General features: G+C 57.7%; 1 protein-coding gene across 4 annotated transcripts in view; it reads left to right on the top strand.

The window, feature by feature from the left end:
• The window catches only part of BCL11B (B-cell CLL/lymphoma 11B (zinc finger protein)), a 98046-nt gene that overhangs the window by 33460 nt on the left and 49320 nt on the right, over positions 1–15266 (top strand). For 2 of the 4 annotated variants that reach the window (XM_006879061.1, XM_006879060.1), the window contains exon 3: positions 6532–6750. The exons of the other annotated variants lie outside the window; for them this stretch is intronic. In XM_006879061.1, the coding sequence (XP_006879123.1) occupies positions 6532–6750 (219 nt within the window). The remainder of the gene's footprint in view (positions 1–6531; positions 6751–15266) is intronic. 4 annotated transcript variants of the gene reach the window in all.

The following is a 15266-nucleotide window of genomic DNA, read 5'->3' as shown; positions in this document are numbered from 1 at the left end:
ACACACACACACACACATAGAGAAAAAGAGAGCTGGAGAGAGACGGGGAGAAACAGAGACATAGACACACACACACACACAGAAGAAGAGACGGTGGAGAGAGACAGATGAACTGAGACACACAGAGAGACAGAGGAAAAGAGAGTCACACACACATACACACATGCGCACACACACAGAAGTGAAGGCCAGGCCCTGTCGCTGAGTGTCTCATTTAAGGTAGCACTCCACTTCTTTCAAATAGGAATTTGCTAAAATGGATGTCATTGGCTGCTAATTAGATGTATTTTAACTGCAGGATCGTTTTTACCAGCTAATACTGTTATTATGTACTTCAGTGTGAACCTATGGTGGAGCTGTTAAAATGGGAGCGTGTGGCCTTCGCAGACGGCTCGGGGAGGCCCGCTCAGCTGGAGGGACCTTCTCTGCCATGGCAGCTGGTACCCATGGTGCCGCTGGCCCCCACAGGGCCCAGCCAGGCCGGAGGTTGAAGGCCCAGCTCCCTGTGACCTCCTTAGAAAGGCATGCTCGCCAGCCCCTTCCTTCACTGTTAGGTTTTTCTCCCTGCCCTGAGGCAGCAGGACGTCCACTGCGTCATGTCCCCATCCCCATGCAGACCTCACCCCCCTGGCGTTGCACCTGGCCTGCCTGCAAGCAGCATATAATCTCAGGTAGCAGAGGGCTACCCGGCCTGGGACAAGTGGTGCCCACAGGAAGCCCAGCTCCAGGTTGGGGGTCAGCTTTGCAGGCTGAGCTGGGGGCACCTGCATCCCGCTGGGGTGGGTGGAGGTGGGCTCAGAGCAGGATAATGGCTCGTGGATGCAAGCTGTACATCTGACTTCTCCATAACCCCCCTTTCCCTTTCTACCTCGCGTTTTTATCACCCTTAACACAAAGTAGCTGGCAAATATTTAACCGATCTGAAGGAACTGTTTTTATCTGCCCGCGTGCGAATTGGGTTGCCTGCCTATCTTGTTGATGAAATTTGGGGCGGCCTCTCCTGCCCGGTGCCTGCGCCTCTCCAATCTTTCCCGGCCCCCATTTCCATTTTTCTGCGTGCTAGTTCTTTGTTAATCACTTGGCAAGCGCTTATTTGAATATTAAAAATTTCTTTAATCATCAAAGGCAGGAGCACAATCTCATGAATATTCATATTTCCCCCCCCTCCTCCTCAGACTGGATTCTAGTTCGTTACCCTGCAGTAAAAGCCAAACAGCCATCAATCGCCCTCATTACCGGAGCTGGCGTTGTGATTGGCTGCCCGCTGCCCAGCGCTTTTTAATTTCCCCCCTCCTCCTTCTATGCGCTGCCTTGTACCTGCCAGCAACCAAGAAAAAAAAAAATCAACAATGCAAGAATAAATTTCTCCGGTTGAAAAGCAACTTTGCAAACTTGTCAAGCAGCCCTCGTGGCCACCGCCGTCCTAGTGGCCACCAGCGCCATCCGCCCTGCTCCACGCTGCCCCCGCGCACCCCCGGGCAGGGCGGGGGGACAGCCAGGAAGAAAGCGAGGAGGGGGGGCAGGGAGAAAGGAAATAAATAAATAAAAGGGAGAAACTTGAGCCTCAGAGATGAATATTTGTCAAGAGAGTTGACGTAGTTTCATTTGCATAATGACTTTGTACTTCTGCATTAATAAAATTTGCATATGAAGCCATGTTAATTACTCCTGATCATGCTTTTTGCATTCATGCATAGTAATTTTCTCCGACTTGTGAGAATTAATGTCTTGGCATGGGGGGAGGGGGCGCGGGGACTGTCAGGTTCCCGAGCCAGGATCCGGGCGCCCGCGCGCGCGTCCCCTTCCCGGCTCTGACTCATTTCTGCAGGATCTGGAGGAGTTCACCCCGAAAAGAGGCACCCGCCGCCGGAAGGGCCCCGCGGCGAGGGACGGCCCTGCCCTGCCCGCTGCGCGGCCGGCGCTGCGCCCCAGTGTCCGGCGCGGGGCGCGCGCGGGTCCCCGGCCTCCTCGTCTCCTCGCCGCCGCTTTTCCGGGGGTTTTTGTGTCTGCAGCGCGCCAGTGGGCGTGTCCCCGGGCGCTGCACTGCGCATGTGCGCCGGGGAGGCGACGCCCGGTGGAGGGTCCCCTGGAAGGCAGAGTCCCACCGGGTGGGGTGGTGCTAACGCGGAGGGCGGCTCTGATGCCTTGTTTGCTGTTGTGCGTCATGCAGTCCATCCCGAGTCCTCAGAGGGTGGAACTGTCCGGAGGGCCTGTTATGGGAGCTGACTTCTCTGCAGAGGTGCTGGTGCCTGTGAAGGGACCTGGGGTTAGCGGTTGAGACTAACCGCTGCGCCACAGGGCCCCTCCCGAGCTGCTTACTGGGCGCACGCTGAAGTCAGCAGCACCCCCCCCCCCTCCGAGACCTCCCGTGTGCTGGCCTCTGAGAGACAGGATCCCAGCACTGGAGAGGAGCCAGGCCCGGGTGCACCCATCCCAGGAACACCCCACTCCTAATCACTCATAGGAGGGTTAGAGGTTTTAGTCAACCTAGAGGTCCGCCTAAGAAAGGGCTGGAGATCAGCTTCCTAAATCCAGTCCTGGAGCGCCCTGACCAGCACGAGGTCAGCGTGAGTGAGGGCTGGAGGAATGGAGGTCCTGAGTATCAAAGGGTTAGCAGGCTCCCAGAGCGCAGGAGAAACAGAGGGAGATTTGACTACAAGGGTCTGGGAAGTGGGAGACAGGGAGACCCATTCTGGGGAAGGCCAGGAAGGCTTCCTGGAGGAGGGGGCACAAGATCAAAGTCTTCGTTGAAAATAATGGTGCTGATTCCCAGGGAGCTAAACCATGGGGTTTCCTTGCTGGCGCCTGTGTGGGAGCAGACTTTCCCATCTTTCTGCCATGAAGTGACTGGTGGATTCAAAACGCCTGCCCTGAGGCTGTCAGCGGAGGGCCATAAATGTCCTACCACCAGGCTCCTGGGGCTTTGTTTGTGGACTGGTTTTGGTACCGCGTTACAGACCCTAAGCTGGGTGGATCATCATGGCTGTCTTGCGTGAAAGGTGCATGAAATACTATCTTTTTTTTTTAAATTTATTTTAATATTACTGTTTTTTTTGTGTACCATCAAATTAGATCTGACTGGTACAGGAGGAGATTGCCCCTCCTTCTCCAGCAGAGCAAATGGTGGATTTGAACCACGTACTTCTGGGATTGCAGTGCAGCTTCTTGCCACTAGGCCAAGAGATACTATCTTTCTTTGATTTTCCTTCACTCAGAACTCAGACATGACCTTCCTCTTTGTTCTGACTCCTAGCCAACCCTGCACCGGGTCTCTGAGGCTGTAGATGTAAAGGGGAGGAGACTGCTCAACTCCCCCCTCCTGGAGCCGCAGCTGGGTTCGAACCACCGGAGATGCTCAGCTTTGGGTTCGCAGCACGGCTCGCTCTGGCCGACGCTACCCGGGCTCCCCATGAGGATGGTGGCGGGTGGCCCTGAGGCTTCCCTGGGGTTACAACCCCTCGTGTACAACAGGATAGAAACATTGTGGGCCTGGAACTTTCCCAGCTTGGAAGTGGGTCACCAGTCCTTTCTTCCCTCCTGTGCTAGTCTGGAAACTTTGTAACAGCACAAAACTGTACTGACTACAGGGAGTAAGGCACATCGGCTAGGAATCGAACCCTGGTCTCCTGCACAGAAGATAAAAATTCTACCCCCTGAACCACCACTGTCCCCAACGTGGACTTAGAAAACAAGACAGCAGACCAGTGCAGTGTCACTGTTGGACACCCTGGGCTCGGTCTGAGGCCCCTGGACCACATGCCCTGGCACATGAGGGTCTGTTAGTATTACAGGGCGGGCAAGGACCTCAAGGAACTCAGGACTGCTAGGTGGCCGGTTGGCACACAGTCCCTCTGCAGTGGGGCTTACTCTCATGTCATGGGAAGAACAGAGAGGGCGGTGGGAAGGCCCTGGCATTGCCTCTGTCAGTGACAGGGACCATTTCTTGAGTGGTTACTAGATGCAGGCTCGGGATTGGGTTGCCGGAGTCTTTCCTTTAAAGACAAGGGCCTCAGATTCTGGGAAAATGACCTCTGCTGGCCGCAGGGACAGGAGGTGGCAGGGCAAGGATTTGAACTCAGGCCTGGCTGGTGCTGGAGTGGCTGCTCCTGGCTCTGAGCTGTGGAGTGTCCTCCTTTCACGGGTTCTCTGCACTTTGAAAGGCAAGCAGTGTCTTCTGTCAGGCTGCAGGCTTGAGGCTGGCACTGTCCACCAGGAGGGACCCGAAGTGGGTGCACCCCTCACCCAGTCAGGTCTGGAACAGTTGTCACTCTTTGAGGAACCCCAAACCCCTCCCCCAGGCCCTGCCTACCACTCCTAGAACCATGGTGTGGACCATCTGTCCATCTGGACAGTAAATGGATCTTACACTTGTGGCCTTGCGTCTGCTTCTCCACGTCCACTGCTGTGGTGGCTTCACCGTGGGGAGCCAGGGCGTCCACCTTTAGCAACACTTGGAGTCAAAGCTGCTCTAGAGAAAGAGAGGCCTTCCATGGGGCAGGGGCTCCCACGGGGCAGGACTCCCACGGGCTAGGGGCTCCCACGGGGCAGGGCTCCCACGGGGCAGGGCTCCCAGCCAGGAGACAAAGGCAACCCTGGTCACTTCCCACCCCGCTGGGTCAGGTCCATCAGGGGAAGCTGGCTCCCTCCGCCTACCCACCTGAGTTTGAGGCATCATGCCGTGTATGCTTTGTCTCCACAGCTTCTGGCCCAGTCTAGACCTTTCTGGAAGGGGAAGGCCTGACCTTGTGCTCTTCTGTGGTCCTTGTCCTCTTGAAGCCCCTCTGCCCTTGGGAACGTCCTCCCAGGCCCACAACGGTCTCAGTTCTGACCAGTGGTGGGGATACCTCAGCCACACCCCGAATCCCAAGGGTCTCAGCCCCAAACCTGACCTTTTGCAGCCTCCCAGGGCCCTATTAAGAAGCCCAGCCCGGTGAAGCAGTGGTTAAAGTGCTTAGCCACTAGTCAAAAGGTCGATGGTTCAAGTTCCCCAGGCTTCCTCAAGAGGAAGCAGAGGTAGCCTCCTTCTGTAAAGATCTGCAGTCCTGCTGACCCTGGGGTGGGGGTGGGGAAAGCCCTCCTCTGTCCTGCAGAGTCCCTGTGGTCAACATCAACTCGGTGGCAGTCTTCGGCCTTCGGTCACCCTTCCCTTCGCCTGACCTTCCTCCCAGAATCTGGGCCTCCCTGGTCACTGAGCTCTAGTCCAGCTTCAGAGTGGGATGGGAGAACTTTAAGCTTTGAGTCAAGTCCCAGGCCCCCCTGAGCCCTGATCAGGGAAATGGGACCCACCTTCCCTGTGAAGTGTGGTGTTGGACTGCTGGTAAATGCGGCCACAGTCATGGTGAAGAGCTGTCTGGAGCCGTCTCATCCTGCAGGGGAGTGACTGGAGGGGGTCGTGGAGCCCAGCCCTGGGCGATTCCAGGGAAGGGCCGGTGTGGCAGGTGGCTGAGGCTGCTCCCAGGGTGTCAGCCACGCCCTGGCCCAGTGCACACCTGCACATGGTGGCCTTGGACAGAGGGACGTCCGCGCCCAGCTTCCATCTCCTGGCTAAGGCTGTGCTGACCTCACGCCCAGCCTTCTCAGACTCTAGCCTACAGTCCAGAAGCCCAGGGCCCAAAGGAGAAGCCTGGCTTCAGAGCCTGTGGGGCTGTATGCCACTGTCCACCCTGGTTCTGCCTGCCTGTGTGATGCTGGCCGCAGCCTGCCCCCTGGACACACTGGGAAGCGTAGCTGTGTTAGGAATGGCTGAGGTTCTGCCGGCAGTGGCCTTGCTGGACACTCGTCCTGGCCCAGGTCCTGTTGAGCACAGTGTCACCCTGTCTCTGATGACATGTCCCACTTGGCATTTATGGGGGAATGGGCTATCTTCATCCAGGGCTGGCAGGCGAGGCGCCGAGGCTTTGCCCAGTGGTCTCCCTGACACTTGAGATAAATACCCAAATCGAACACAGGCCCTCGTCAGAGTCTCCGGGAGCTGGCGGGGCACAGGCAGGAGTGAGGCGGCCTGGGCCCCAGGTCCTGGGTGTGTCCCCACCAGGCCTCGACGTCCAGATGGGGCTGGGCAGTGCCAGGCTGGCTGGAGGAAGGTCTCTGAACCTTGGCGCCCTCAGGGGAAAGGGGTGCTTGGAGCTCAGAGGAGTGACTGGCTGAGGGGGGACCTGGCTGGAGGGATGCCAGTGCCCGCACTCTGAGGTGAAGGAACAGCATCACAGATGACCAGTGGGACGGCTGTGGTGACTCTGTTCTCCTAGAAGCAGTGGCCTGATTTGCAAGAGCAAATCCCCAAGCAGCCCGCTCAGAGTCTTCCAGAAGCCCCCACCTGGGGGTCCCTCCTGGGAGGGGGCCCCTGCATTAGGCCCCGGGCGGGGGTCCAGCCTGGCCAATGTGGAAGGCCCCCCCGTGGTGACCCTGGTGCCCAGCCCCTCCACCCCTTCCTTGGGGGCCCTGCAGCCCCTGGCCCCGGGCCCTGCCCCGCCCCAGCCCCTGTCCGGTCCAGGCCCCACTGACCACTCTTTTCTATTGTTTTTTCTCCAGGGCCGTGCAGGCCTGGCCAGCTGCCAGCGATGGCTCCCATCGCTGCGTCCTCCCACCCTCACACATCCGTGATCACGCCACCTCTTCGCGGGCTGGGTGCCCTCCCACCCTGCTTCCCCCTGCCGTGCTGCGGCGCGCGTCCACTCCCGGGCGACAGCCCTCAGGGTGAGGGTCAGACGGAGGCTGTGGCCCCCTTTGGATGCCAGTGTCAGTTGTCAGGTAACAGACCACGCCGCGGTGGGGGGGGTGGGCTCCTGGGATGGCGGGGGGCCGCGCTGACTGCCCTCTCTGTGCCACGGGCTGGGTCAAGGTGGGGAGGCCGTGCGAGCCCCAGCCACTTTTGGGGGGCCCCCTGGGGGCATGGTGAGGGCTGTCCCTGGGACTGCAGACCGCCCGGCTCCTGAGTTGGGGTGTCCCTACCCACACTGGCTGTCTCGCTCCCAGAATGCACCTCCCAGCACCCCCCAGTTTCATCTCTGGGCTGTTTAGCTAATGCGTAATTGGATAACGCACACCATCTGAGGCTGTCTTCTGCCCTGGCCCCCGCCAGCCCGCCCCCCGGGACCAGGAGAAGATTCCTGAGCTGTCTGTGTGCATTGCTGGAGTCGTCCAAATTGCTGAGTTTCTCTTTGAGAGAATGTGTTGCCTATTAACTTTGAAAAAAAAAAAAGTCAAAATCAGAAGGAATCTTAGCTGTGACCACAGGAGGGAGTGAAATGTCGCAGAGTGTGGCGGGGCTGCAGCACCTCACGGGGAGCCCTGGTTCCGGGTGGGCCCTGTCGGTGTCTGGGCTGATGCTGCCTGCCTTCCCTGGGGCGTGAGCGTGAGGGACACCCATTGTACAGATGAGTAGATAGAGGCCACCAGGTACCGGCAACCCGAGGGTCTGCCTCACTGCACCCTTCCCCACTCGTCCCCACAACCCAAACCACTGCCCAAAAGCCCTGCCTTGACGTGGTTCTGACTCAGCGTGTCTCTCCACCGGGTTTCGGAGACTTTGATTCTGCAGGAGGACGCCTGGTGGACTTGCTTCACTGACCCTTGGTTGGCAGTGCAGTGTCTGTGCACACCGGGGCTCCGTGCCCCACTCCGGGGTGCCTGGCTTTGGGTTTGGAGGCAGTGAGCTGGCTGTGTTGGGCGTGCCTTTGCCCAGCCTCGGCCATGGCCTGGTGCAAACTCGCGGTGGCCCGCTGACACAGATGTGCGTGGTGAGGACCTCCGCCTGCTTTCCGTGGTGTTAGCAAAAGTCAGACAGGAACCTGAGGGTCTGGGGGTGCACACAGAGAGGCGGGGCTGGTCACAGGCCAGAGCTGCATCCGCCAGTCTTGAACCCTGAAAGAGAAACTCGTTTATCTGGGCAGGCTTTCATGCTTCTTTTTGGCTCCTGTCTTCCCCACAGGTGCTGGCCTAGGGGACACTGCCTGGAGCCCCTGGACCAGGGTTACTGGCTCCCTGGACCTCTCTCGGTGAAAGGGGCCCAGTATCACTCCCCTGCCCCAAGCTAGACAGTGACATCATGCACCCAGCTTCCTAGGGGAATTCTGCTTTCGCACTGGCTTTCTGTCTTGAGTGAACAAAGCCTAAGTGGAGACCACCAGGCCCCTGCCTGGTCCCCGGGCAGCCGGGGCTCTCTCCTGGCCCTGTGGAGCTGGCCTGTGGGCCTGCCGGAACCCCGAAGCTGGGCTGGCCCTGTCTGGACTGCTGGAGGCGGCCTGTTCTCCGCTCCTGTAATTTGTGCAGAGCTCATGGCTCGTCAGGGTCTGCGAGCAGAAACATGAGTCCTTGGCAGAGGTGACCGGGCCCTGTTAACCCTGTGCTGGCCTGGGCTCTGTGGAGGCCGGAAGTGGTGAGCCTCTCCCGGGCTGGGGGGACGGCTTCTCCTGCCCGTGTGCCTGGCTCCCCAGCATCCTCCGTGTGCCCAGCCGGGGCCATCGCCGTCCCCACCCCCGCTTCAGCCGTGTGCTCAAAGGCTGAGGTCGCAGAATTGGGATTTGTGTTTGAAAGACCGCTGGACAAGAAACCCTGTGTTCTAGCTAAGTGCAGCCGTGTCCAAGTCAGGCCCGCTGCCGTCCAGTCGACGCTGACCACAGAGACTCTAGGACCGAAGAGAAGTGCCCCTGCATAGGGCTTCTGATGGCTTAGTGGTCAGGAGTTGTGCCGCCCAACCCAAAAGTACATGGTTCAAAGCCACCAGCTGCTCTTCAGGGAAGGATGGGCCATCCCCTCACCACCACCTGGCAATTTACTGGCCATTACAAACCTGCTGGAGGGGCAGCTATGGTTGGTTCTGACTCGACAGTACACAACAACAATAACAGCAACAACCTTTAAAGGCAGGAGCTAGTGTTGTAGTGCACTATCAGGCTGCTGACTGAAGGGTTGGTAGTTCGAATCCACTAGCTGATCCATGGAGGGGAAAGGTGGGCGGTCCCCTCCCCTGAAGACTGGCAGCTTCAGAGAACGTGGTGAGGGTGTTGACGTGAGCTGGTGGCTTGACCCTCCCAGGGGTCGGCTGTCACGTCTCCCTCCCCGGGAGCCACTTGTGGGCTTGAACTGCATTGCGGTCAGCAGCTGGGGACCCAACCAGTGCACCACCAGGTCTCATTGTGTTTGTCCAGGGCCGGGGGGGACGAGTGACCTCTGCCTCAGGGATCCCTCTCTCCACGCTCTGCCTGCTGCTGGTGGCCGCCGCTGCTCACAGGGCTCCATCTTAGTGGCCTCTTGTCTAACTGAGTGGCCGAAAGGCTGCTGGGCTCTCTGTCACCACTGTCCCTGTGGGTGTATGAGAGCCATTCACCTGCTCTTTACAGACTTGATGCCCACTTTACAGACTTGATGCCCACTTTACAGACTCGATGCCCTCTTTACAGACTCGATGCCCTCTTTGAAGATTCCCTGGAGCGTTGTTGATGGGACCTGCCCCAGCCTCACGCCCCTCACTTCAGGGAGCGTTCTGATTGTGTGTCTTCTAAGATTGACACATTCATTCTTCTGGAAGTCCTCCGTTTAATTCTCAGTGGCCTTCCAGCACCACAACTCAAAGACACCCGTCCCTCGGTCTTCCTTCCTTCTGTCCAGCTTTCACATGTGTGTAGGGTGAGGGAAGGCCCGTAGCGTGGGTCAGTGACACTTTGCTGACATTTCTTTCCAAGGAATTGTAAACAGAGGGCTGAATGAGCCGTGGTGGTGCAGTGAAAGGCTGCTGGCTTGAGCCCAGTGGCTCTGGGGAAGGGGGTGTGAAGCCTCTGTGAAGATGTCCTTCTCGGAAGCCTTGGGGCAGCTCTGCTCCGTCCTAGAGCATAGCTAGATGTCAGGATCAAGCCCATGGTAGTGAGTCTGTTGCACCAAGGCCACTGGCCACTCTCCCACACCCTCAGAAGGCAGGGGTCCTGCTCCCCACTTACAGATGAGGACATGCGACTCGGAGAGCTCCAGGTCATGGGGCTCAGCGTCATTTATCTCTGCATCCACTCACTCATTTCCCCACGCAGAGACTTTCTGGGGGCAGTCGGCTTGCAATGCATCCCTCAGTGCCGAGTCAGCCTTGGCTAGTCCCTGCCCTCATGTGCTGGCAGTCCTAGGGGTCAGAGGGGACAAGGAGCTTTCTGTGAAAGGGAAGGAGGGGCTGAGGGCACGAGGTGGTCAAGGTGGGACTCTGCCCAGGGCCGGCAGCTCCAGGCACCTGCTCTATCTTTACTGGCTAATGTTCTGAGCTGAGAGAGCCAGGATTTTAGGGTCCTCTGGACCGTCCAGGGCAGACCACGTATTTACCAGAGAGCCGAGGAGGGGCATGAGGACGGGTGTGTCCAGTCCTGGGTTCTGAGCTGTAGGACAACCTTCACGTCAGTGCTGTGCCCGTTGCCAGGCTGCTGTCACCCCATCGTCCCAGGGTGATGCGAATGGTCAGTTCTAATACCTGCAGATACTCTATTCCAGTAGCTTTTGTCCCTTGGTGGTTTCTGCCATTGGCACTGGACTGTTTGCTTAACTGTTTTTAGTGCCTGTTTAATTAGTAGCTGGAATGAGTCATTAAGTTCCCAGTAACCCCTGTTAGGGAGAAGCAGTCTGCTGGAAGACGGGAAGGGCTGCTGTCCTCACTCTGTCTGGCCCCCTTCTCAGATCAGGACGCACTGAACCTCTCTCCAAATTAACACAGAAAACCCCAGTGCACGCGTGCCTCGCCAGGTTAATTGTATCCCGTGAACACAGCCGAGCTATTTATAGAGAGACGGGGCTGGGGTGCACAGGTATGTGTCCTGTGCACACGCCGAACTGCAGATGATTCCCCGGCAGCCCCCTGGGAGCACCCGGCCAGACCCCGGGGGGGTGGCTGTGGTGTAGGGGGAGAACCATGGGAGGGTCCTCTGTCCGTGCTGCACGAGATGGGGCTTGGCTCTGCTTTCTTCCCTGAGAAAGGCCACTGATATCCATTCTTGTATTTAAATACAACACACACACACACACACACACACATCCACACACACTCATGCATGTCCACACATGTGTGCATGTACACAGGGACACACACTCTCTCACTCACACATCCACACACTCATATACATGTCCACACACATGCGTGTACATGTGTGCACACACACCCACCCCATGCACACACACTCACACACACAAGCCCACTGTTGCTATTTGAGCACACAACATTTTGGAGTTCACCTCTTCCCCCAAAGTGCTCTGGTATCTTCACAGTCATCAGCCGGTACGTCTGGGCAGAGTGGAGGGAAATATTCCCTAAAAAGGTTGAGCCAGGCTGGTCTGGTGTCTGCTGTTTAGCTTTCATTCGTGGGGGACACTGGAATGTTGTGTCTGCTGTTTAGCTTTCATTCGTGGGGGACACTGGAATGTCACTACCGGGTGGGGGTGAAGATGTGTTTCGGCCGCAGCAGTCACCTTCTGTGTAGGAGGAGCTGGTCCCTGGAGGAGGACAGCATGGGAGAGCACAGGGTCAGGGTCAAGGCAGAACCTAGATGAGGTGGACGGGCCCATGGCTGCACACAGCAGAGGTGTGAGGCGGGTGGAGTGCTGGGCACATGCTCCCTCCTGTGGGGTCACTAAGAGTCAGAACTGACCTGGGGACACTCACAACACGTGGGAGACCCGGGTTCGATGCCCGGCTGGGCGCCTCCTCCGCAGCCCGCACGTGCCTGTCACCGGAGATTGGAGTGCTGCTCGGAGTGTGAGCAGCTGGGCTTCCAGATGACGGTGGATGAGGTAGAAAGGCCTGGGGGTCGACTTAGAGAACGAGAAATCGGCCAGTGAGCGCCTGATGCCCAGCTGACGGTGGGCTGTCCTGGACCAGGGAGCCCCGTGCTCCATTCTGCATGGGGCCGCTGTGCGTCCCAACCTCGATCTGCGGTATTTGGGTCTGGAATAGGTCGGGATGGTGCACCGGTGGCTGTGCCAACCTGAAGGTGGATGGGCGGTTTGAACGCAGCCCCGTGGGTGAGAGACACGGCAGGTGTGACCGGTACAGCCTTGGAAGCCTGTTGGGCAGCTCTGCCCTGCCCACCGTGTCTGCCGGTTGGAGTTGACATGATGGCAGGGACTTGGTGGTGGCTGAACTGGGCACAGGCTTGGCTGAGGTCCTCAGGACTGGTGGGCAGAACAGTTTGACACCTTTACGCTTTAATTCCCCCAACCCTTCTCTGTCCTGCGCCTTCCATACCCAAGAAGGGGTGGTACCTCTCTGCTCACTTTTCTACTGTCCACGAGCGAGTCATGTCCCTTCTCTGCTCCTGGGCTCCCCCTTTGACAAATAGGAGGTTGTCCCGTTCCTGCTCTGAAAGGCTGAGCTGAGGAATGGACAAGGCCATGCAGGCCAGGTGCTGGGAGGGTGAGCCCCTGAGGGTCATGGTGAAGGTGGGGGCGTCTCCTTCTCACAGTCCACTGAGTCCAGCGTGGCTAGGGTCCCACTCAGGCCCCTCCCTAGTTTCCATTCTTAGACCATCTCCCGCCCCAGGCTGGCTCCTGTCCCAGCCGTCAAGAGAGGAGAGAGAGCTGAGACGTTCCGTCACGGGTTTAGAGGGCACACGTGCCCACCAGCACGGTGATTAATAAATGCCTCGGTCAAGTCCAAGGTCTCCTGTAGGAATGCGCGGGATCCCAGCCCCGGGAAGTGGAGTGTTTGGATTTAATAGAGAGAGTCACTTGCAGTCATTAGGATAGGCTGAAATCGCAGGGCAATCTTGTAAAGTTAAATTCAATTTACTTTTCTACTGAAATTGTGCTTGCTGTGTTATTTAACTAGTCTGGGGTTTCTTGGCATGGGTTGAAGGGACAATAAAGATAAAAGAATACCTGGAAGGAAATAGTAGGCTTGGCGAGTGGAATCCGGCGTTCCCCTCCTTCAATTACGCCCCAGTGTTGGCTCCGTGTTGGTTTTATAAACGGAGCCGTCCAATGGGGCACGATGGGCTAGACCACCCGAGCTGTGGAAGCTTGATGCAATTAATACAGTCTGTCTGGAAGGCAGCCTTATTTCTGGAAGTTTTCGGTTAATGATATGGTCTAAGCGCTGCACGTTTCATACTAGAACAAGAAGCAAGTTGCAGAGTCTCCTGGATGGGGATTCGTTCCCCCCAGAGGACCCACAGGGTCAGGGCAGCCGTGTGGATGGAGGCAGCCCGGCCGTCCACCCAGACACAGCCCACCCAGGCCCTCGGTTCCAGAGCTGGGGCCAGAGAAACCCGTGGGCCAGTAGCGGCCTCCAAGGAGACTCTGCAGGGAGGGGTGAGTATGGGAGAGAAGAGGTAGAAACGCGCGTGTGTGTGTGTGTGTGTGTGTGTGAACATGACTCATTGTAACTTTCCCACGCAGCCTGCACCCAAGATTCCCTGGGTCCGGGTGTGTGTGTGTGTGTGTGTGTGTGTGTGTGTGTCTTAGTGTGTGTGTAAGTGTATTTGTAAGAGCACAAGTGTGTGAAAGCATCTCGTTAAGGATGCGTGTGAATCAGTGTGTCAAAGTGTATGTGTGCACATGGTTAAGTGTGACAGTGAAACGCGTGTGCACACAGGTGTGGAAGCATGCGAGCATGTGAAAGTGTGTGCATGTGTGTGCCAGTCAGGGTGCATATGAACGTGTATAAACGTGGGGTGTGTGTGTTCATATAAGTGTGAACCATTGTGTGGCTATGGGAGGGCACATGTGTGAATGCATGTGAGTGCAAATGCGTGTCCGCAGACGTGTGTGTGCGCGCGCGTGTATGTGTATGTGCAGACAGGTGAGTGCAAATGCGTGTCTGCAGACGTGTGTGCGCACCTGTGCAGGTGTTGTCCTGGGGAGGGGTGGTCACAGGGACAGGTGAGACTGTGTGTATGTAAGTGTACATGTGAAAGTGTGTGTGAGTGGTATGCAATGGTGCATACCAGTCTGTGTGTATATGGATACGTGTGTAAACGCATGCAAGCATGTATGTGTGTAGACACGGAAGAGTGCACGCAAGTGTCTGTGCATGTGGTGAGCTTGTATGCGCATGACTCTGTGTGTGTGTGTGTGAACATGTGTGGACAGAGGGCCCACCACTTTGCACAGGCACTCTGCTGCCACACTTTCCACACGAGCCTGGTCCTGGTGTCTCAGCTCACCGTAGGAGCAAGGCTTTAGGGCAGTTATTAAAATTTAAAGCGCATTCTGCACGCCTGGCGTTGTCTGAGTCACCCAAGGGGGCAGCCTTTGCTGTCCGGCCGCATGCCTGCTGCCTCTCCCGTGCTCTCCTTGGGACCCGCCTTGTGCAGAGCCCCAGAAAGGGTGGGGGTCCTGGGTCCTGGGATGTTGGAGGGGGCTCAGCCTTGGGACCTCAGTGGGCTCCAGAAAGGCCCCGTCTGGTGGGGCTGCAGGGCCTCCTGTCCTGCAGGCTCCCACCCCAGGGTAGCCGAGAAGGCCCTGGTGTCCAGGGTGGAGCTGTCCCACTGCGACAGCCCTTAGATAGAAGGGGTCCCAGATTGGACACGCCATGGCCCCGCTGGACCCCCGCGCCCTCTCGAGCCGGCCCTTCAGACACTGCGAAGGGCAGAGCAGAATCAAAGAATCCTGTTCCAGTCTCTCCAGCATGCCTGCTTCGTGGCGCTGACAGGGAGGCACTGAGTGCAGCCTTTCAGCTTTCTTCCTTTTTTATAGCTGTCTTTAAAAGGAGTTTGGCTGTTTAGCACAGCTGGTGCTCATTACATTATGCACTCGCAATAAAATAGCATGTGTAATTAATTTTTAATGCAGCGCTCGATGCAGGCTTTAGAGCAGTCAGGGGCTGCAGAGAGCCGCTCGGCCACGGCGGTGGAGACCTCAAAGCCGAGCGGCCGCAGCCTGAGTCTTTAAAGGGAATCCGAGAGCGGCCGAGGAGGGCAAAGCGGACCAGAAGTGGGACTGTCTCAACTGACCCGTGGGCGTCGGTTAACCTGCACCCCAGAGGGTCCCATGAGGTCCCCCAGTCCAGCCCCTTCAGTGCATACCGAGGGGACATTGAGGCACCGTGCGGGACAGGGCGACTGGAACCTGGCTTCCTTAGGGCCTGGCTGCCGCCCCTTCCCCGCCGAGTTCGTTGAAAACCGGAGGGAAATTCATCACTTAGCTGAAACTGCTCAAACATCGATTTCTGTATTAGCACCAGAGTCAGCCTGAGACAGGCGATTGGATTTGGCAGCGGATGGAGGCGTGACTTGGGGGAGGCCGGGCTGACCTCGTGCGGCCTCAGTGTGGCCTTCTGTGGTCCTAGGGCGGTGGCAGCA

The sequence above is a fragment of the Elephantulus edwardii genome, unplaced genomic scaffold (assembly GCF_000299155.1).
Source record: "Elephantulus edwardii isolate Elephantulus edwardi_28Jun2011 unplaced genomic scaffold, EleEdw1.0 scaffold00002, whole genome shotgun sequence".
Taxonomy (NCBI): Eukaryota; Metazoa; Chordata; class Mammalia; order Macroscelidea; family Macroscelididae; genus Elephantulus; species Elephantulus edwardii.
The sequence above is the reverse complement of the archived record's forward strand: the minus strand, read 5'-3'. Positions and strand labels throughout refer to the sequence as shown.